This window comes from Diospyros lotus, chromosome 5 (assembly GCF_014633365.1).
Source record: "Diospyros lotus cultivar Yz01 chromosome 5, ASM1463336v1, whole genome shotgun sequence".
NCBI classification, from domain to species: Eukaryota; Viridiplantae; Streptophyta; class Magnoliopsida; order Ericales; family Ebenaceae; genus Diospyros; species Diospyros lotus.
The window spans coordinates 9,506,946-9,527,878 of record NC_068342.1 but is presented as its reverse complement, the minus strand read 5'-3'; the positions used below and the strand labels follow the sequence as shown (position 1 = coordinate 9,527,878).

Genomic DNA, 20,933 nt, shown 5'->3' with positions numbered 1-20,933 from the left:
GTCTAACAAAAAACCACTTCAATTTTCCGCCTAAATTGATATTAAGCAATTCATAAAGAGAGAAAGAAAAGGGTTGTCAGAGGGAGAGAAAGGAGCCAATCCTTTATCGCTTGGAGATAAAAAAAAAAAAAAACAAAAACAAATGGCTATTGTAGTGAGAAAGAAAAAGAAAAAAAAAAGAAGTTGTAGGGTAAACTAATTTTTTTAATAATAATAGAATTCTGTCATTTTTTAGATGTCAGGATATTTATTTCTTTTTATCAAACTTAAATGATGCTGAGCGTAAGTTGCCCTAAAAAATAGAAATTTGAAATTTTCTCCTATTGATATAAGGTATGCAAGATAAAAAATTTAGCAGATTTTTATATTATATGGTCAATTACAGTCTTGAGGGTTTAAAAAGCATAGTGGTCAATTATAGTCAATTATGAGGTATGCAAGATAAAAATATTATTATTATTGCTGATATAGTTTCTTTTCAAAAAAAGGGTAAAGCTACATGCAAGAAAACAACTTTCCAACCCTTGCAAACCAAAGAGGAGAGCATTGTATACTGGGGATGCCCTTTTCATTACGGTGAGAGATGATTATCTATTTCCCAAAAAAAGACTAAAAAAATCCATATGTACATATCAAGCTGTTCAAAATAAGTGCCTCAAGAAGATACACAATTTGTCGTGTTCACAGCAAATAGTTGGTGTAACAGGCATTTTAGTCTGTAACACCAGGCGACAAAACAAATGGCAGACCATGGAGAGCTCAAACCATAATCAGGGTGCAGTCCAGTTATTTAACTTTTGTTGTTCAGCTTTAGCTGCATCAAGTTGTCCTGTGTCCAGAAACCAGGAAGAGACGAGAAGAAATATATATTACTGAATTACTATCACAAAAGAGAAAAAAGAAAAAAAAAATGTAAAGGAAGCAGAAGAAATTCCTTACTCTTTTCAAATGATGTTGCTTCCTGGATGTTGGTACGGAAAAATATGTTCCCCTTTTTCTGATACACAGCCTACAGTCAAGTAATGCATGTGTTTACAACTGAATTAATTTGTCAACTGTAAACGATAAACCTAGCAAAACAATATATCATACACTAGTAGCCACAAGTTCAAAAATTTATCATCCATGACAAAATCAGGGACAAGGCCCAATAAGTGATGTGCCATGACACAACAGTCACTCTCATGATATCATTTGTTCTTTCAAATATGAATTTTTGAGCCTTGGCTGTTTTTGGCTGTCAACATGCACTCTTGTGCTGATTAGTGATTAGCAAGTGCCTAGTCTGGAAAGGGGCTGAAGGCTAAGCTTAGCTTTATCTCATTCACAGGCTCAAAATTGATCATCCTGTATTTAGGAGGCTAAAGTTCGAATAATTTAAAGCATAATTCCTCACATCTTTTAGTAATTTGGTGGTGGTTGTTCTAAAGAATTTGATGCAAACAAATTAATAAAATGTCAAAATTTATCACTAGTTAGCATGGGAAGAAGAAGAATACCATGAGAATGATAGCTTCATACTAGTTTATTTAAGTACTTGCTATAACCCACCTAAGGCTTTGCTACAGTATGTAACTGTTTTCCCACCATTAACCAACAGAACATAAATATGGTGCATGTACTTTTCTACTCCAAATTCAAAGCTTATTGATGCGTCCACACTCTGAACAACAATTTCTGCAATTTATGTGCTTCTGATAGATTAGCAGCAAGTTACAAGCATCTTCCGATTCATATGAATATCCCTTGCCAAATGATTTGGTTAAAAATTTCCATCAATTGTAAATTGATCTAGGGCGTATCAACTGGAGATACGTTCATGGTCAAGTGGTATTCATGCATCCAGTTGCTTCTTTTCTGAGAAAAATGCTCTTTAAAGTGGATGATCCAAAGCACTTGAAAAACTTCTAATGCCAAGGTATTGGTTACAAGACCTAAAAAGTAAGACCATACCTCAGTATCAAAAAAGGGGGGAAAAAAAAAGGTAATAACCATACGCCAGTGTTCCTCTAGTTTCTCCTGTCGAATTGATGTTTATTAGGTGATACAATCATAGCTAAGCTGACAATGCCCCTACTCTTAGGAACATGGTAAATGAATGTCTTTCACAATTCACTAATACTAATTTCTGAGTGTTTTTGCTATTTACAAGCATCCATAAAAATATTAACCAGCCTATAAATACACTGGTCAGGCTCAGAGTTTTAAACTCCACACTGCTTGAGCAGCATGATCTGTCCCAAAGCATTTCTTGGAATGTCTTCCAAGTTCTTTCTGGTCTATTGATGTTTCACATCACTGTTCAGCTTTTATCATCATCATTTGAAGAGATTAGTACACCGTGCAGAAAACCCATATGCCCATTAATAATCAACAAATTCTTGTGGAGTCCAAAGAAATGAAATAAAAAGGGGTCAACTGGTCCAGTTTCATCTCTATCGAACTTTAATATCAGAATTGCGAACATAGTCATGATTTAATGGGTCAGGTCCACTTATTTTTTCTTTTGTTTTCCTTTGTCTGTTGATTTCTAATTTTTACAATGGATTTCATTGGCATAATGGAAAGTAGGGATGTTTGACAATTCAAGAGAGGACTTTTCATTATTCATGATAATTATAATTAGAATTTTGAATAATTTTGAAATATGAGGGACTATAATTTTCCAACTAATACAAATTGGCCATAAAGCTCCATATCGATATGTCATCCTCCACACCACACACGAAGATACGGGAAAGAAATTTGGGGAAAAGCCATACCCGAGGTGCTTAAAATAGATAAATATATACTCCCTAGATTGACTAATTAGCATCATGGTTTCAACTGGGAAAACCCTCTACATTTTAGGTAAACTGCCCAATTAACACACTAAACTAAAAATCCCAATCAGAACATTCTAGTTATGCTTAGCCTTCCTTTTCTAATAATTCAAAAGGGTTGCTATGATATTTGTTCGGAAAATTCAGTTTGCACGTGGGTATTGCAGAGAAGAGCCAAAAACCACATATACATATAGAATTGCATACATTCAAAATGTATAAGATAGAGAAAGGGGGTTTACTGTAGTGAATTTACAGACCCGAGAGGAGGGAAGACTCTTGAGCTCCGCTATAGCAACCTCGTAGCTCCATATCTGTGTAAACCATGAATGGACACGTTAGAAATCTTGAATACGAACACCACCACATATTAAGCATATGTGATTCCATACTCCAGAGAGAGAGAGAGATGCCTGCTTCATGAGATCGCGACTGGAATCTACGGAAGAAGTTGAGGTGGAGGACGAAGCCGGAGTTGATGCCGCTGCAGATGCCATTTCTCCCTCTCTTCGCCGGAAAAAATTACGCTGTGTTTGTGAAGAACACAAAGAACTATGCCGACATAAAAATTGGAAGGAACATATAACTTTGCCCTTCGGCCCCCTCTCTCGTCGCACAAATAATTAAATAAATAAATACCCTGTTCCAATTGTTCTTTTTTTTCTTATTTATAATAACAGAATTGATACCCTTCAACAGTGATCAATTTTGCCAAGTCAGTAATAATCGATCAACTCTTTAGAATATAATTGATTTTTTGTTTGGCTGACCACTGAAATATTAAACATATCGGTTGCATATGATTAGGAACATTTAATCCAAAATTTTCTTTTATCAAGAACCAACTTTTATGAAAAATTCCTAAAAGAATGCCCACCCATCTTATCATTCTAATTTTAAAATGCAACTTAATCTTTTTTAAATTTGTATACAAAAATGAGAACAGAAACAGTCCAATCCCATTTTAAATTTGTATACAAAAATGATTAGCATCACAAGTCATGAGTAAAATTGATGCTATTAAGCTATAGTATAGTTATATTTAGGTTTTTGGGAAAATCACTAATTTTTGCTCTATTGTGGTTCACTGGATCAAACTCTATGTCCACTGGTATTATTGTTATGCATTGTCACCCTCGATCTATTCACCGACCCAGCTAGCTAGCAAAAGTTTAAGCAGGAACACCACAATTTAACATTAATCCCATGGTTGATCCGGGAGATAAATGAAGCAGCAACCCCGCAGTTATTTTTTACAAGCATCTGCCTGAGCCCTAGCCCTAGAGTGGGTCAATTAATTAACCAAAGGATGCTTCAAATGTCACAAAGTAACTTGGAGCATCATCACTCAGACGAGTGCAAGAAATTGAAAAAAGAAAAAAGAAAAGAAAGGTGTTTTCCAACAAAAGCTCTGGCATCCAGGCAGCACACAATCAGGTTGAAGTACTGCCGCTTTTATTATGTTCATCTAATAGTTGAAGGAGCCTTTGACACCATCCAGACTCTCCCCAAGTGATAACCTGTAGGATCGGAATACAAATAAAGCCAACAATTTTAGTAGTTACATAACAATTCAATCACTCACGCTGGGAACCTACCATGTAGCAACAATGAAGTCGAAAGGAAAAAGGAGATTGGAGGAGAATTGTGTTTCTTCCCCGTGTCTTTTTCTGGTTTTGGTCATAGCACTTTGTTAGAAGGCAAGCCTTTGTAGCAATAGCAGGTTCATAACTTTTTGTTGTTAGTAGACTACAGTTATTTTGTGCAGAGTTTGCCCCATTCTTTTCTACACTTCATCATACAAAAGAAGACAAGATTACCAAGTTTAGTTCATTCGGTACCTTCCACTGAGCGAGTCTCGTTTTAAACAAGTGCATGAAGCATTTAGCAGCCAATTGATATTTTAGAGGGGACATGCACACCTCGGTTCCACATGACGTAGCATAATGAATACCAAAAGAAGAAGTCATCCTTTCTATCTCACAGATCATGGGTCTGTTTGGGAAACTTCACCTAACATATATTACCCAAATCATAAAAATTTCAAACAGAAGCAGCACTAATAGCCTGTAGTACTCGACATTGCCAGCCTGCTAATATTTGCCAGTGGTCACTCCAAAGAATCATTTTCCCAGACATGGCCCCTGCTCAATTCCCGGTCATTCATTAACCTTTGACAGGAATACACACAAAGTGGTTCCTATCGGACTCAAACTTCAGGACTCCCGCGCTAGGCAGCCCAATCAGACCAAGCAATGACCCCTCAGTCTCCCAGTCATTAAGTGCAGCAAGTGGGGCAACCCAAATTTATTAACCAAGACTCCTTTCACCTAGTGTTGTCATGACTATTGTTATCTTGGGAACACTTAGAATTAGTTTACTTAGACGGAATTCACTGCCTCACAACGCGCGTGCGCACAGTTATACAAAGATCAAATTGATATGAAAGAAAAACAGAATGAAAATTGACAGAAATTAAATCAAATCACAGAAGAACACAAAGCCTTTATCCTGGTTCAGATTGCCCCTTAGGACAACCCTACATCTAGCCTCTAAAACCTCCCTGAGAGCAGCCTTCCTTTGATTACCAGAATGTGATCAGTACAGTCCCTCATGATTACAAGCCTTCAAGTTACAAAGGACTATTCTATTACACAGTCCTTCCTCTTTCACTTTCTCGTGAGAATGACCCATCGCCTATACCTAGACCACTGTCCTATTTATAGAAGATAGGACGTTAACTTCTAGGAACCTTATAACCGGTATAGATATTACCGGTTTTAACCCTTAACTTAATTCTAAATACAAGTTGGTCACCGCCTATCTATACCCTCTAAATTCCGATGCATTCTTACTGCCAATAATTCAGGATTACTCGAGACAACACTCTAACAAATCTCCACTGTTGTCTTGAGTAAGATCCAATCCATTCTTCATCCATCAAAGCCTTGACCTACTCTCCTTTGGCTTCAACATGATATACACCTGATCACCAACACAAACAAACATTAAGAATATTCAAACAATGTTGTAATTTGGACAAAGGAACTAGTTTGGTAAAAATATCAGCCACAGTATTTTCTCCAACAACTTTAACTAGGTTTACTTCCTCTTTCTCAAGGATATCCCTAACAAAATGATACCTAACATCAATATGTTTGGTTCTTTCATGATGGGATTGATTCTTAGCCAAATGAATTGCACTTTAGCTATCACACCTTAACTCAACCTTAACATTTCTTCCTAGGAGTTCACCCACAATCCCTTTTAACTAAAGACCTTCCTTAATTGCTTCAGTAACAGCAATGTATTCAGCCTCAATGGTGGAAAGAGCCACCACAAGCTGCAGGTTGGTTTTCCAGCTTATGGTAGAGTTCCATAGTTGAAAAACATATCTGGTTGAGGATCTCCTCCTATCTAGATCTGCTGCATAATCAGCATTCGAAAATCCTATAATGCAAGGTTCTTCTCCTAGCTTTGCTCCACCATAAACCAAAGCCATATATAATGTTCCTTTTACATATCTCAGTGTCCATTTCACAGCATCCCAGTGAGCCCTACCCAGATTGGCCATAAATCTGCTAGATACACTTATAGAGTGAGCCAAATCAGGCCTTGTACAGACCATGATGTACATTAGACTGCCCACTGCATTTGAGTAAGGAATCTTACTAATTTCTCTCATATTTGCTTTACTACTTGGAGACTGCTCATGTGAGAGTTTAAAGTGCTGTGCGAAGGGGACAAAAACCTCATTCGCATCCAGCATTTTAAACTTCTTAACTAGCTTGTTAAGGTACGTCTTTTGGGATAGGATAAGTTGTCTTTGTTGTCTATTTCTCTTAATTTCCATGCCTAATATCTTTCTAGCTTCTCCTAATTCATTCATTTCGAAGGCTAACCTTAATCTCAGCTTTGAATTGTGGATTTCTATGGTTGACTGACTTGTAATCAATATATCATCTACATATAGGAGAAGGTATATTGATACCTTATTAGGCATATGATTGAAATATACACAGCTATCATATGCACTCCTTTTAAATCTTCGGACTATCATAAAAGAGTCAAATTTCTTATACCATTGCCTAGGGGATTGCTTTAATCCATAGAGAGACTTTTTAAGCAAACACACTTGCTCTCTATTCCCTCTAACCTCAAATCCCTTAGGCTGCTCCATAAGAATATTCTCTTCCAACTCTCCATGTAGAAAGGCTATTGTGACATCCATTTGATCAAGCATTAAGTCTAAGTGTGTTGTTATGGCTAACAAGATCCTACTTGAAGTATGTCTTACAACATGTGAGAATACTTCATTAAAATCTATACCGGGTACTTGAGTGAAACCCCTAGCCACTAGCCTAGCCTTATATACCTAGGCTTATCTTCTTTCCCAGCACCATCCTTAATCTTGAACAACCACTTACAACCCACCACCCTCTTCCCTAAGGGTTTATCTACTAAAGTCCAAGTCTCATTTTTCATAAGGGGCTCCATCTCAGATTTCATGGCAGCTTGCCATTTCTTGGAGTCTTTAGAGTGCATTGTGTCTTCAAAAGTAAGAGGCTCCTCACCAGCTTCTTCCATTGCACTCAAAAGTGCATAGGAAACTAGATCCGAATATCCATACCTAACTGGAGGTCTTACAATTCTTCTTTGCCTATCTCTTGCAATATTATACCTCTCATGGTCTTGCTCACTTTCTATGCTAGATGGCTCTTCACTCTCTCTACTATAATCTGAATCTTGACCTATAGGACTGTCTGTGAATTTTCAGACATCTCTTCTTCTGTATTTAAGTTCATAGGGCTATCTAAGACATTTTCTGAAGGTCCTAAATGCTGTTCAACTTCAACTGCTTTAGTTTTCCTTTCATTTCCTTTAGATATATCTAAATTTATGTCTTTTATAGTGGAGTTTTCATCAAAGGTCACATCCCTAGATACTATTGTCTTAGGAAACCCCAATTCTAGACTCCACAATTTATACCCTTTTACACCAGAAGGATATTCTATAAATATACATCTTTTAGCCTTCGGTTCAAGTTCCCCTTGCTTAACATGGACATAAGCCAAGCATCCAAACACTTAAGTGATCCAAACTAGGTTTATGTCCAGTCCACATTATGGGGTCTTAAGACCTATAGCAGCTGAGGGAGATAGGTTTATAATATAAGCTGCTGTATTTACAACTTCTCCCCAAAAAGTTTTGGGTAATTTAGCATGAAAAATCATGCATCTAACCCTTTCTAGCAAGGTCCTATTCATCCTTTCAGCAAGCCCATTTCGCTTTGGTTTTCCAGGGGCTGTTAAATGTCTTAGGATTCCATTTTCTTTACATAGATGAGAGAATTCCTTGTTACAAAATTCTAAATCACTATCAGTCCTAATGATTTTAATTTTGCTGCCTTTTTGGTTTTCTATCATGGTTTTTCAGCCTTTAAAGGCTTCAAAAGTGTGGTCTTTTGACTTACGAACATACACCCAAACCATCCTAGAAAAGTCATCTATAATTGATAGAAAATACCTAGCTCCATCATGAGTCAATGTTTGAGTAGGACCCCAAAAATCAGAATGAATATAGTCTAAAGGTGCTTTAGATGAATGTATGGCAGTTTTGGAGAATTTTACCTTAGTTGATTTCTCAAATGTGCATGACTCACATTTATCTAAATCTGTAACTTTTCCTTCACCTAATATCCCTTGTTTAGATAATTCCCTAAGGCCTTGCTCACTAATGTGAGCTATCCTATAATGCCAAAGCCTTGTCTTATCCCAGGCTTTTAACTCAGTGGCTACAGCTTCTCCACACACTGTGGAGGCTTGTAGCACATAGATTCCATTATTTAGGACTGCTCTCATGCTTATTAGAGAGCCTCTAGATACCCTTAGGACTCCACCATCTCCTCTATAGGAGTAGCCATTTCTATCTAATTCTCCAAGGGAAATTAGGTTTCTTCTCAAATCAGGAACATATCTTACAGAATTCAATGTTTTAATGGACCCATCATGCAGTTTGATATTTATATCTCCTATGTCCTTAATCCTACATTCATGATTATTTCCTAACAACACCTTACCTCCTTCTATTCCTTTAAAATTCAAGAACCATTGCCTATGGGGTGACCTGTGGAAAGAGCACCCGGAATCTAATATCCATACAGTTTTATCTATATTTTCAGATATTACAAGTGCATCAGCACTATCATAGTCATATTCACAAATGGATGAGGAACTTTCAGTCCTAGGTCTATCTAAGAAATCCTTCTTTTTCTTAGGACAATTTCTCTTAATATGCCCTTCCTCATGGCAGTTATAACATTTTATAGTTCTCCTACCATTCTTGGATTTAGACCTAGATCTTCCCTTTTGCTTGGGATCCCTCTTGTCGGGTCTTGACCTAGTTGTTAGCACATCCCCAACTGTGCTCTTCCCATCTACCCTATGCTGCAATTCCTTTGAATTTAATGCCCCTATTACATCATCTAGGGTTAGGGTGTCCCTACCGTGATTTAATATATCTACAAAAATCTCATATGATTTTGGGAGAGAATGCAAGACTAATGCCTTATCCTCATCATCATATTTAACCTCTATATTTTCCAGATCAAGGCACAACTTATTAAAACTGTCAATATGGTCTTGTAACTTTTGACCTTCATTCATTTTAAAAGTAAAGAACTTAGCCTTTAAATACAATCGACTTGATACGGTCTTGGTCACGTAAAGGCTTTCTAATTTAAGCCAAATTTCTGCTGCGGTTTTCAGTTTTGATACCTCCTGCAACACCTTATCCCCTAGACTCAAATATCAAGGTATTATAGGCTTTCTTGATAATCTCCTTTTTCTATTCATCCGAGTATGACTTAGGCATTTTTGATTCACCGTCTAAAGCTTCTTCCAATCCTAAGTTCCCTAGTAAAGCCCTCATTTTCATTTTCCAGAGGCCAAAATCATTCTGGCTATCAAACTTTTCAATATCATATCTAGTGGCAAACATTCTTGACACTATTTCTATGACATAAACTTCAAACAATGAAAATATTTGGCTTTCTTGATCCTAAAGACCAGCTCTGATACCAAGTTGTTATCTTGGGAGCACTTAGAATTAGTTTACTAAGACAAAATTCACTGCCTCACAAGCGCGCGCACTCACAGTTTGAACAAATACAAAGATCAAATCGATATGAAAGAAAAACAGAATGAAAATTAACATAAATTAAATCAAACCACAGAAGAACACAAAGCCTTTATCCTGGTTCAGATTACCCTTAGGACAACCCTACATCCAGCCTCTAAAACCTCCCGAGAGCAGCCTTCCTTCGATTACCAGAATGCGATCAGTACAGTCCTTCACGATTACAAGCCTTCAAGATTACAAAGGACTATTCTATTACACAGTCTTTCCTCTTTCACTTTCTCGTGAGAATGACTCATCGCCTATGCCTAGACCACTATTCTATTTATAGAAGATAGGACGTTAACTTCTACGAACCTTATAACCGGTATAGATATTACCGGTTTTAACCCCCAACTTAATTGTAAATACAAGTTGGTCACCGCCTATCTATACCCTCTAAATTCTTATGCATTCTTACTGCCAATAATTCAGGATTACTTGAGACAACACTCTAACAACTATCACTAATTTCCAATTCATATCTCTGAATTGCTTACCTAATTTTTGAAAATGAAAGGGTACTTACCAAACGAAAGAAACATGATGCTGTGAGAGGTCAAAATGTGAGATAAGTGACATCCCGAGTTGATATGAGCAAATGAAAGGGAAAGAAGCGAAGGGAGACTCGAGAGTTGATATGAGCAGTTGATGTTAGGGGCAGCTACTGCACAAAAGCTGACAGTAATGAGGAAAGTCAACTGATGGGTGGGCTGATAGAAGCAGGTAAAAACTCAAGTAAGCAGCTGATTTTAAAGCTTATTTTGGGGGGTTTAAGGCTCCATTTGTTTGCAAGTTTTCGGGGGAAGATGACTTGCTAATTCAAAATCCGTTAAGTCATTTTCCTATTCACACAAAAGTGCACGACAAACTATTCCAATGACAGTCTGATTGAGAATTGCTAGTTAGAGCTGTTGATTTGGTACATGTATCCTCCACAAAGAATCCAGTAATAGGTCCATGTTATAGACATTAAAAATTGCAAATAAGAAGCCTGTTTGAGGAGTTAACAAACTATCCCGTCGGCATGCTTCACTCCTAGGTCAAAGTTTCCAGTCACTGGTAAATACAAAAATGAACTAGTAAAAGGCCAGCTAGAGAAACTCTTGCTCACAATTGATAAATACGTAAGCAAATCTCGACCCCTCCCTTGTATGCAGTTGACAGCAAACAACAGAATTGGTGCTCTTTTCTTAATTTTATTCATGGCAATTATCAAATAAATTTTAAATTTCCCCCCAAAGAAATTAAGTAAAATGTACCAGAATAAGACTTCTATTACTAAAGCAATCTTGGAATCATAAAAAGTAAAATAACTCTAATGAACAAATAAAAACTCGAACTGTGTAATTATTTCTCTATTATTCACATTAAAATTGAACTGTGTAATTATTTCTCACTTACTTGTGCATACAATATTTATACTCCTGGCTTCTGACAATGTCTTTCTCTCCTTCTTCCAACTAATAACACAATCCACAATTGGGAAAAATTAAAACAAAATCAATAATTGACCAAGGGAGGGTCCTATATGAATCCAGAAATATGTAAAACTAGTCTGTCTCTTACCGGGTCGCCCTCATAAAGTAGCTCATAACAAGCAGGTGAAAGACACCGCAAAGCGCAGTTCTCCTTGGCTATCATCGAGGATTTGCATTCCCAACCCCACAATCCACTGTTGAATTAGATAGATCAATCTTGTATACATGCCAGAAAGTAACCCAATCAAAAGAGGTCTTAGTTCTTTACACTACTCTACAGCAGGACTTTTCTAGAGAAAATATAAAACAAGTACGTACTTCTCAATGTCTGAATAGCACTGGTTTTTCCTTTCTCTGATCTCAGCGTCCTGTGTTTCCCGGCAAAAAGGGAAGCAACGATAGAAGAAAGAATTAGGGCTTGAAATGAAAATACACAAATATAGGGAGAAGGGAGCCGGAAGGAAAGGGGGTGTTTGGATTGACGGAAAATAGAGGAAATGCTTACTGAAATTGGGCGGCGAGACTTCGCCAGAGCTTCATGAGGAGCGATCGAAAGGGAAATGATTGCCCAAATTGCAGAGAAGACGAATACTGAATTCAAGGACTTGCGATTAGTTCTTGCGCCAATAGCCATGATTGGAATCGAAATTGAAGTGGAGAGCAGCTTTCTCAGTAAGATGTTCAACTCTGAACCAGCGGGTCTTTCCTGGGAAACACATGTTTTATTTTAGATTAAATTACATTATTAACCACGCTGGCCTAATTAATTACTAAAATCACCTTTTTAAATTGAGAAATGATAATACTTTTTTATAATTTAAAATTAAGCTAAAATAATTTTACAATTTTCTCTCTTTTTCCATGTCATTTTAGTAAAATTAAAAAAAAAAAACAAACCATTTTTTGGCCGTGGATATGTGGAATCCCAATGATGGCTGAGATTCAAATTCAATTAACCATTGCTGGGTCGTTGGCAAAATCCCATTGGTTACTGGGATGGTTCATTTAATCAAAGAATACAGGAGTGTGTTTATAATATTAAAATATATAATAAACCAAAATTAAATGTATAAATGAAAGGACTTTTCTATTTAATACTTGTTTTATATTACTTTATAATATTTAATAAAATAAAAAAGATAATTTTAATCTTATAAAAAATTCAAAAGTTATTACTAGAAAATATATTGTTAGTAAATAAAATGATAAATGACTTAATTATCTTAACATTAATAATTAAAATGATCAAAAAAATAATTCTATCTAGATAAATTTATTGTAAATAAAATATATAAATTTCATGAACATTTAACATTTCCAAGTCCTTTTAGCACTCACTCATATCTCTACATTTTTTTGTAATATCTCAAAATTTTGGAGACGATAATAATTATTAAATTTCGGCATTTGGAGTCCGTATTGAGTATTTGAGGTAAACAAATAATGAAAAAAATAATGTTAATAAAATAGATAATGATGATAATAATAATAATAAATGTGTAAATTATGTTAATTTAATTTAAATTAATGAATTAATATATAAATATATATATGTGTATTCATAATAATAATAAAAGAATAAATCAAATTAATTTAAATTAAAATAAATTAATTAAAATGTTAAATTGTGTGGTTGTGTGCGTGTGTTTGGCCTCCAAGTATTCTATAGTAGCCAATTTCATGAAAATGGAAAAAAGGGATGGAAAGAATGAGAGCTCGCGATGGAGCTGGTGGCTGAGAGAATGGGTGAGAGAGAAAGAGCTTAGTTGAGGGGGAGAGAGAGAGAGAGAGAGATAGAAGGAAAGAGAGGCGCAGCGGCCATGGAAGCTGGCCGAGCTTCGCTCGGCCATGGTAATCGAGCAAATAGCAGTGGCGGCGAAAGCGGAGCAGCGGGCCAATAGGCACGGTGGCACGTGGTGATGCTCGATGGCCGGCAGCAGTGGCCGGCTAAGGGCGAGCGAGGGCAGCCGATTGTAGCGGCAGCGGCGGCAGCGAGCTGGTGTGCGCGCCATGGAGAAAAAGAAGAAGAAGAAAGAAAGAAAGAAAAGAAAAAGAAGAAGAAGGAAAGGAAGGGAGAAGAAGAAGCAAGGCGTGCAGGAGCAGGGGCGGGGAAGAAGAAGAAGAAGGAAGAAAAGAAAAAAAAAAAAAAAAAGGAAAGAAAATAAAAGAAAATGAAGAAAATAAGGAAAAATAAAGGAATTTTGGGAATTTTTGGCACGAAAAGTGATCAGATACGTGGGTAAAAATTAGTAGAAGAGTGATATGTTTAAATTATAAATTTTACGCGATTAGAATTAATTAATTTAAGTTCCGGTTGTGTTATCTACTAGGAAATGTTTTAATTGACATCGGGAGCACAAGAGGGGCTGAAAGTAGCTATTTTCAGGTAAGCTCCTAACCTCCTCCTCGCATTATTTATTTCCCGTGAAAGTCTTCGAGGTTTCTTGAACTCAAAACCCTCCCTCATCTAGATTCGGTTCCACGCATTAATAATAATACTTCGCGTGGCAACCACCCTATGATTTATATTTTATTAATGAAGTTATTGTTGATGGAATGGAATAAGTTAAGCAAATATATCTTGGTGTCTTTCATTTTGACCGTTACGGAGCTTCGTATCACTCCATTTTTCTTGGGAATGATGCCGAACCCGATGGGTTAGGTTCTTAGAAGAGTGGTATGATTTATAGGGTTATGTTAAAGAGTTTAATTGGAAAAATGAGTGATTCATTTCTATGTTTATACGAGATGAGATTGAGAACGGTATTATGATGTTCATGGGATTATGTACATGAAGAGTTATGGAGAAATGTTGTGTAATGTTAAGTTTAGAGGATATAAAGTTAATAGTGTCAATAAGTGTGTATAAGGGTATGGGATACAAAGCCACTGACTGTCAACCGTGAGTCGTGGCAGTTGATGGCTGGATGTATGGGCGCTAGTCATCAGTTGTTATGATAAGCGCTAGACGACCAGAAGAGCTGGTACTCCAGATTCCGGCCTTGGCTTGTGCATATCATGATGTGTGTGCTGCATAGGACTTGGGTTGCATTCACTTGGGGACATGCTTTGTGTGTGACGAGATGTGTGAGCATTTGCATAACCCGATTAGTCTAAGAGCTAACATGGGTTCTTTAGGTGAGCCGGTGCATTAGAGGCATTTCGCATGTGTGAATTCTTATGTGGGCATTAGCATGGCCTGATGCTTGGTTTATGGGGGCCTTGTCATCACGTTTATGCTATAAAAGCCATTGCATCTCCTATTTGTTGCACTGCATGGTGAGAATGTGCGTTTTTAGGTGATAAGTATGGGTGGTAAGCGTGGTCACGGTAAGACCTTGGGGTGAGATCCACGATGGCGTGGTCCACAACGTGGCCGTGGTAAGACCTTAGGGGTGAGACCCACGGCGGTGTGGTCCACAATGTGGCCGTGGTAAGACCTTGGGAGTGAGACCCACGGCGGCGTGGTCCACAATGTGGTCGTGGTAAGACCTTGGGGTGAGACCCACGGTAACATAAAGACCTTGGGGTGAGACCCACGGCAATAGATTATGATGTGAGCGACAATAATGGACATGTAAGGGAAATGGTATGGAGGCAGCTTATAAAAGACTGCTAATAGGTTTGTGTGTTGGACTTGGGTGCCAATGTGTGTTTCATGTGAGCCCCAAGGACCGTTTATGTGAAGTTTATTATATGTTTATACATATGCAAATAAGGTAGGTATTGGGCATGGCATGACATGACGTTACATTGGTATGAATTGCATGGGGTGTCATGGGAAGAGTCCTATCCTAACCCTATAGCCTTTCTTTCATGAGCTTACTGAGTCTTGCGACTCACGTTTGCTTTTACATCATTCCAGGTAAAGGTATCCCGAGATCGCAGGTGCGTACGATAGAGTTGGGTCCAGATCGTTTAGTCAGGATAGCAAGTGCAGAGCTCTCTCGAAAATAGATCCTGGGTGTCACTGAGCCTATGTTAAGGTTAATGTTTATGTGTTGAGATTGACGTATGTTATGTAAGCCCAGATGGGCCCAAGTGATGAATGGTTTTGTAAAGATGATTTTGAGATGTTATAATAAAGAAAGATTATGATTTAATAAGGGTTGCGTGTGATTTGTAGTTGTGTTGTTGTTCGATATCATGTTAGTAATGACTCTCTTACGGATCCTCTATGCTAGCGGGGGCTCCGGGAGGTGGGCCGTTACAGTTTGGTATCAGAGCAAGTTAAAGTTTAAGGAAGGAGACTCTGCACACATAGGACGATCGGGTAGAGTTAGGCGAGTGTCAAGGGTTGTAATATTAGGATTGTATTCCTAGTGCGAGGTGAATTTAGTTAGAATCTGGAATTCTAAGTATGGTCGCTAATGTAGGGAAGTGAATGCTAAGGAAAGAAAATTACTAGCTTGAGAGTCAGAGGTGCTAGGAATGCCAAGAATAGATTTTTAATTGGCACCGTTACGAGTTTGGAGATCCGTGGGTGTTGAGGTTAGCCATGGGAAATAAGCGGAGGTTTAGAGGACAAGACGGCGGGATCTCGAGTGTACGTGGCAAATTGTGGGAGAAAGTACTGCCAAGAAAATGCTGTATACTTGGTTAAGAATTAGTTGAAAAAAGTTAGACTAAAAGATATTACTGTTGAATTCTTGATTGAGTATGTCGTATTGTTTCCATGCTCCTATGTGTCGTAAGTACAATGGTTGGATTATGATATTATAATAAGAAAACCTCGTTGATTTCTATAGTATGATTGGTGATGATCCTTAACCTGGTAAATGTATTAGTGGTCATAACGTGGCTTAATAGAGGTGATAGATTGGGGAAATGTATTGGTGTATTAAGTCAAGTAAGATATGTAGTAATTTCGGACTTGTGGAGATACTGGAAGATAATGATACGGAATGTTTCAAAGGTGTTATTGAGTAATCTCATGAGAGTTGCGAGCGTGTCTTGAGGAAATGGATTGAGAGCGAATTTTGAGAATAAAATTCTATTAAGGAGGGGAGAAATGTAATATCTTGAAATTTTGGAGACGATAATAATTATTAAATTTAGGCATTTGAAGTCCGTATTGAGTATTTGAGGATTTGAGGTAAACAAATAATAGAAAAAATAATGTTAATAAAATAGATAATGATGATAATAATAATAATAAATGTGTAAATTATGTTAACTTAATTTAAATTAACGAATTAATATATAAATATATATTCATAATAATAATAAAAGAATAAACCAAATTAATTTTAATTAAAATAAATTAATTAAAATGTTAAATTATGTGGTTGTGTGCGTGTGCTTGGCCTCCAAGTATTCTACAGTGGCCAATTTCATAAAAATGGAAACAAGGGATGGAGAGAAAGAGAGCTCGCGAGAGAGCTAGTGGCCAAGAGATCGGGTGAGAGAGAGAGCTTAGCCGAGGGGGAGAGAGAAAGAGAGAGAGAGAAGGAGGGAGAGGTGTGGGAGCCATGGAAGTTGGCCGAGCTTCGCTTGGCCATGGCAGTTGAGCAAACAGTAGTGGCGGCGAAGGCAGAGCAGCGGGCCAGCAGGCCCGGTGATGCTCGATGGTCGGCAGCAGTGGCCAGCTAAGGGTGAGCAAGGGCGGCCGATTGCAGCGGCGGCTGCCGCCATGAGCTGGTGCGCGCGCCATGGAGAAGAAGAAGAGCAACGGACGCGGGAAAGAAGAAGAAGAAGAAAGAAGAAAGAAAAGAAAAAGAAGAAGAAGGAAAGGAAGGGAGAAGAAGAAGGAAGGAGAAGGAAGAAAAGAAAAGAAAAGAAAATGAAGAAAATAAGAAAAAATAAAGGAATTTTGGGATTTTTCGGCACGAAAAGTGATCAGATACGTGGGTAAAAATTAGTAAAAGAGTGATATGTTTAAGTTATAATTTAAGTCCCGGTTGTGTTATCTGCTAGGAAATGTTTTAATTCGCATCGGGAGCACAAGAGGGGCTGAAAGCAGCTATTTTCAGGCAAGCTTCTAACTCTCTCCTCACGTTATTTATTTCCCGTGAAAGTTTTTAAGATTTCTTGTACTCAAAACCCTCCCTCATCTTGATTCGGTTCCACGCATTACTAATAATACCTCACATGGCAACCACCATATGATTTATATTTTATTAATGAGGTTATTGTTGATGGAATGAAATAAGTTAAGCAAATATATCTTGGTGTTTTTCATTTTGACCGTTACGGAGCTTCGTATTGCTCCATTTTTCTTGGGAATGATGCCGAACCTGATGGGTTAGGTTCTTAGAAGAGTCGGTATGATTTATGGGGTTATGTTAAAGAGTTTAATTGGAAAAGTGAGTGATTCATTTCCATGTTTATACTAGATGAGATTGAGAACGGTATTATAATGTTCATGGGATTATGTACATGAAGAGTTATGGAGAAATGTTGTGTAATGTTAAGTTTAGAGGATATAAAGTTAATAGTGTCAATAAGTGTGTATAAGGGTATGGGATACAAAGCCACTGACTGTCGACTACGGGTCGTGGCAGTTGATGGCTGGATGTATGGGCGCCAGTCATCGGTTGTTACGATAAGCGCTAGACGGCCAGAAGAGCTGGTACTCCAGATTCCTGCCTTGGCTTGTGCATATCATGATGTGTGTGTTGCATAGGGTTTGGGTTGCATTCACTTGGGGACATGCTTTGTGTGTGATGGGATGTGTGAGTATTTGCATGACCCGGTTGGTCTAAGAGCTAACATGGGTTCTTTAGGTGAGCCGGTGCATTAGAGGCATTTCGCAAGTGTGAATTCTTATATTGGCGTTTGTTAGATATGAGTCCTAAAGACCAGTTCCAGTGACACAAAGGGATTCGATTTTGTAATTCTTTAAATATTATTTAAATGGCAAGTTTATGTTTTTATTTAAATTGCAATATGATTTAAATTATAAAACATATATCCATTAGTATAATAAGAAGTGGATACCATTCTTAAGTGTTAAGAATACGAGTTACGGATAATCCACAATTTGTTATACTATAAACATGTTCCTGGCCATAGAATTCCTATCATGGATGATAGCAACTCGTAAAGGCCAGCACATTGTCTTCCTCCTTGTTTCAGTATGAGATACTGAAAGATAAGGTTGGTGAGTCTCGTGCCATTCTGTATGAGCTATAGAAGGAAGATAAGTGGGTGCTCGTTACAAGAACGAGTTCACTGAACGGGACTGTTAACATTAAATCACATGGGTTATTTCTCACGGGTCAATGATTTAATGTTAGCTGCGATTTTACAACTAGTCCTTAGACCTGAGATGACATGGATATCTGTGTATTGGTGGATTAGGATATCAACGATATCATGTGGTTGTTCTAATCAAGGATAATCATACGTATCTATGTGCCTGATTCAGTGATACATGAGGTATGTGTGCATTAGACATGGAATCTATCACCTCGAGATTTATGAGGAAGATATCCTATGCGATCCAGTAATCACTTGATGATAAATCCTTGGCCGAGGTAATATGACGATGGAATTTGTTCCATACGGGTTGTGTCATAATTTGTCAAGATTGATTTTGGATTTGGTCATATGACAAGATTAAGAGATTCGACCTACTGACCATGATCTCATATCTTGTCGGGATATAGGATGATAGAAGGACCCTATTGTATGGTAACGTAGTAAAAGGTTCACAATACCCGCTTCACAATAAATTGGGTAATCATGATATATTGCTAGATGTCACTCATGATTTACGAGAATTAATTGTTGATTATTCTTGTTGCCAATTTATTTGTGGACCCAGAAAGTCCCACCCAAAAGAAATTACTTTCAAAGAGAAAATAAATAAATTAGTAATTTTATAATTACTAATTATAGTGCATTTATTTATTGGATAAATAAGAATAATTAAATAATTATATTATGAATGTAATTATTTAATCATAGATTGGGTTGGGCCTTTTGCTAGTACATTAGGCTTGGCCCAATGGCACTATTGGATTCAAATAAATTCCATTGGATTGGGCTTGGTCCAATTGCATTAAATGAAATGGGCTTGAGAAGCCCAATCCATTTAATGAAGAATAGTTTTTAATTGGAACTATAAATAGCTCCAAACTCTTATTTTCTCTCATAAGTGTCTTCTTGATTCACTTGAATGTAGAGAGAATTTTGGAGAAGTGTTCTTGAATCCAAGAGGTAAGTTAGAAATTTTTGTGAAAAATTTCTTCTACTTATCTTCTCTCTTTGATATTCTTGAATAGAAGTGATTTCGGGTGGACCGACTCGGCATCCTACACTTGGAGGATTATACGGCGGGAAATCTAACGGTGAAATAAGATTTCATCAAAGAGGTATTTTTCGATTATGCCTTCGTTTTATTAAACCATAATTTCTGAAAAACGGGATACCTCCAAATTAAATTTTAATTTCCGCTGCGCATATGATAAGATCTATGTAACTCAACAGCGTTAGCATGGCCTGATGCTTGGTTTATGGGGGCCTTGTCATCACGTTTATACTACAAAAGCTATTGTATCTCCTATTTGTTGCACTGTATAGTGAGAATGTGCGTTTTTAGGTGATAAGTATGGGTGATAGGTGTGGTCACGGTAAGACCTTGGGGTGAGACCCACGGCGGCGTGGTCCACAACATGGTCGTGGTAAGACCTTTGGGTGAGACCTATGGCGGCGTGGTCCATAAAAAGACCTTGAGGTGAGACCCACGGCAACATAAAGACCTTGGGGTGAGACCCACAACAACAGATTATGATGTGAGCGACAATAATGGACATGTAAGGGAAATGGTATTGAGGCAACTTATAAAAGACTGCTAACAGGTTTGTGTGTTGGACTTGGATGCCAGTGTGTGTTTCATGTGGGCCCCAAAGACCGTTTATGTGAAGTTTATTATATGTTTATACATATGCAAATAAGGCAGGTATTGGGCATGGCATGACATGACGTTGCATTGGTATGAATTGCATGGGGTGTCATGGGAAGAGTCCTATCCTAACCTTATATCCTTTCTTTCATGAGCTTGCTGAGTCTTGCGACTCACGTTTGCTTTTACATCATTCCAGGTAAGGGTATCCCGAGATCGCAGGTGTGTACGATAGAGTTGGGTCCAGATCGTCTAGTCAGGATAGCAAGTGCAGAGCTCTCTCCAAAATAAATCCTAGGTGTCATTGAGCCTACGTTAAGATTAATGTTTATGTTTTGAGATTGACGTATGTTATGTAAGCCTAGGTGGGCCCAAGTGATAAATGGTTTTGTAAATATGATTTTGAGATGTTATAATAAAGAAATATTATGATTTAATAAGGGTTGTGTGTGATTTGTAGTTGTGTTGTTGTTCGATATCATTTTAGTAATGACTCTCTCACGGATCTTCTATACTAGCAGAGTTCCGGGAGACGGGTCGTTGCATTTTTCCATTTCCCAAAAATCCCTCAATTAACTCAAGACTCAATTCCCTATTGATTATAGC

The 20,933-nt window shown here is 37.5% G+C and overlaps 2 protein-coding genes across 4 annotated transcripts; both read right to left on the bottom strand.

The window, feature by feature from the left end:
- Positions 1-496: 496 nt before the first annotated feature.
- On the bottom strand, positions 497-3,850 carry LOC127801830 (uncharacterized). Of its 2 annotated transcripts, none has more exons than XM_052337267.1 (4): positions 3,236-3,850; positions 3,065-3,136; positions 940-1,009; positions 497-829 (listed from the first exon to the last, which is right to left on the bottom strand). In XM_052337267.1, the coding sequence occupies exons 1-4, from the start codon at positions 3,317-3,319 to the stop codon at positions 771-773; spliced, it is 285 nt and encodes a 94-aa protein (XP_052193227.1). In that variant the 5' UTR covers positions 3,320-3,850; the 3' UTR covers positions 497-770. The 2 variants fall into 2 exon arrangements, with proteins under 2 accessions (XP_052193227.1, XP_052193228.1); XM_052337268.1 differs by having other exon boundaries at positions 3,083-3,136.
- A 143-nt stretch (positions 3,851-3,993) lies between these two features.
- LOC127801829 (uncharacterized) lies at positions 3,994-12,182 on the bottom strand. 2 transcript variants are annotated; one of them, XM_052337265.1, is made up of 5 exons: positions 11,985-12,182; positions 11,798-11,847; positions 11,568-11,673; positions 11,403-11,461; positions 3,994-4,342 (listed from the first exon to the last, which is right to left on the bottom strand). In XM_052337265.1, the coding sequence occupies exons 1-5, from the start codon at positions 12,111-12,113 to the stop codon at positions 4,291-4,293; spliced, it is 396 nt and encodes a 131-aa protein (XP_052193225.1). In that variant the 5' UTR covers positions 12,114-12,182; the 3' UTR covers positions 3,994-4,290. The 2 variants fall into 2 exon arrangements, with proteins under 2 accessions (XP_052193225.1, XP_052193226.1); XM_052337266.1 differs by having other exon boundaries at positions 11,798-11,857; positions 11,985-12,107.
- Positions 12,183-20,933: the final 8,751 nt, after the last annotated feature.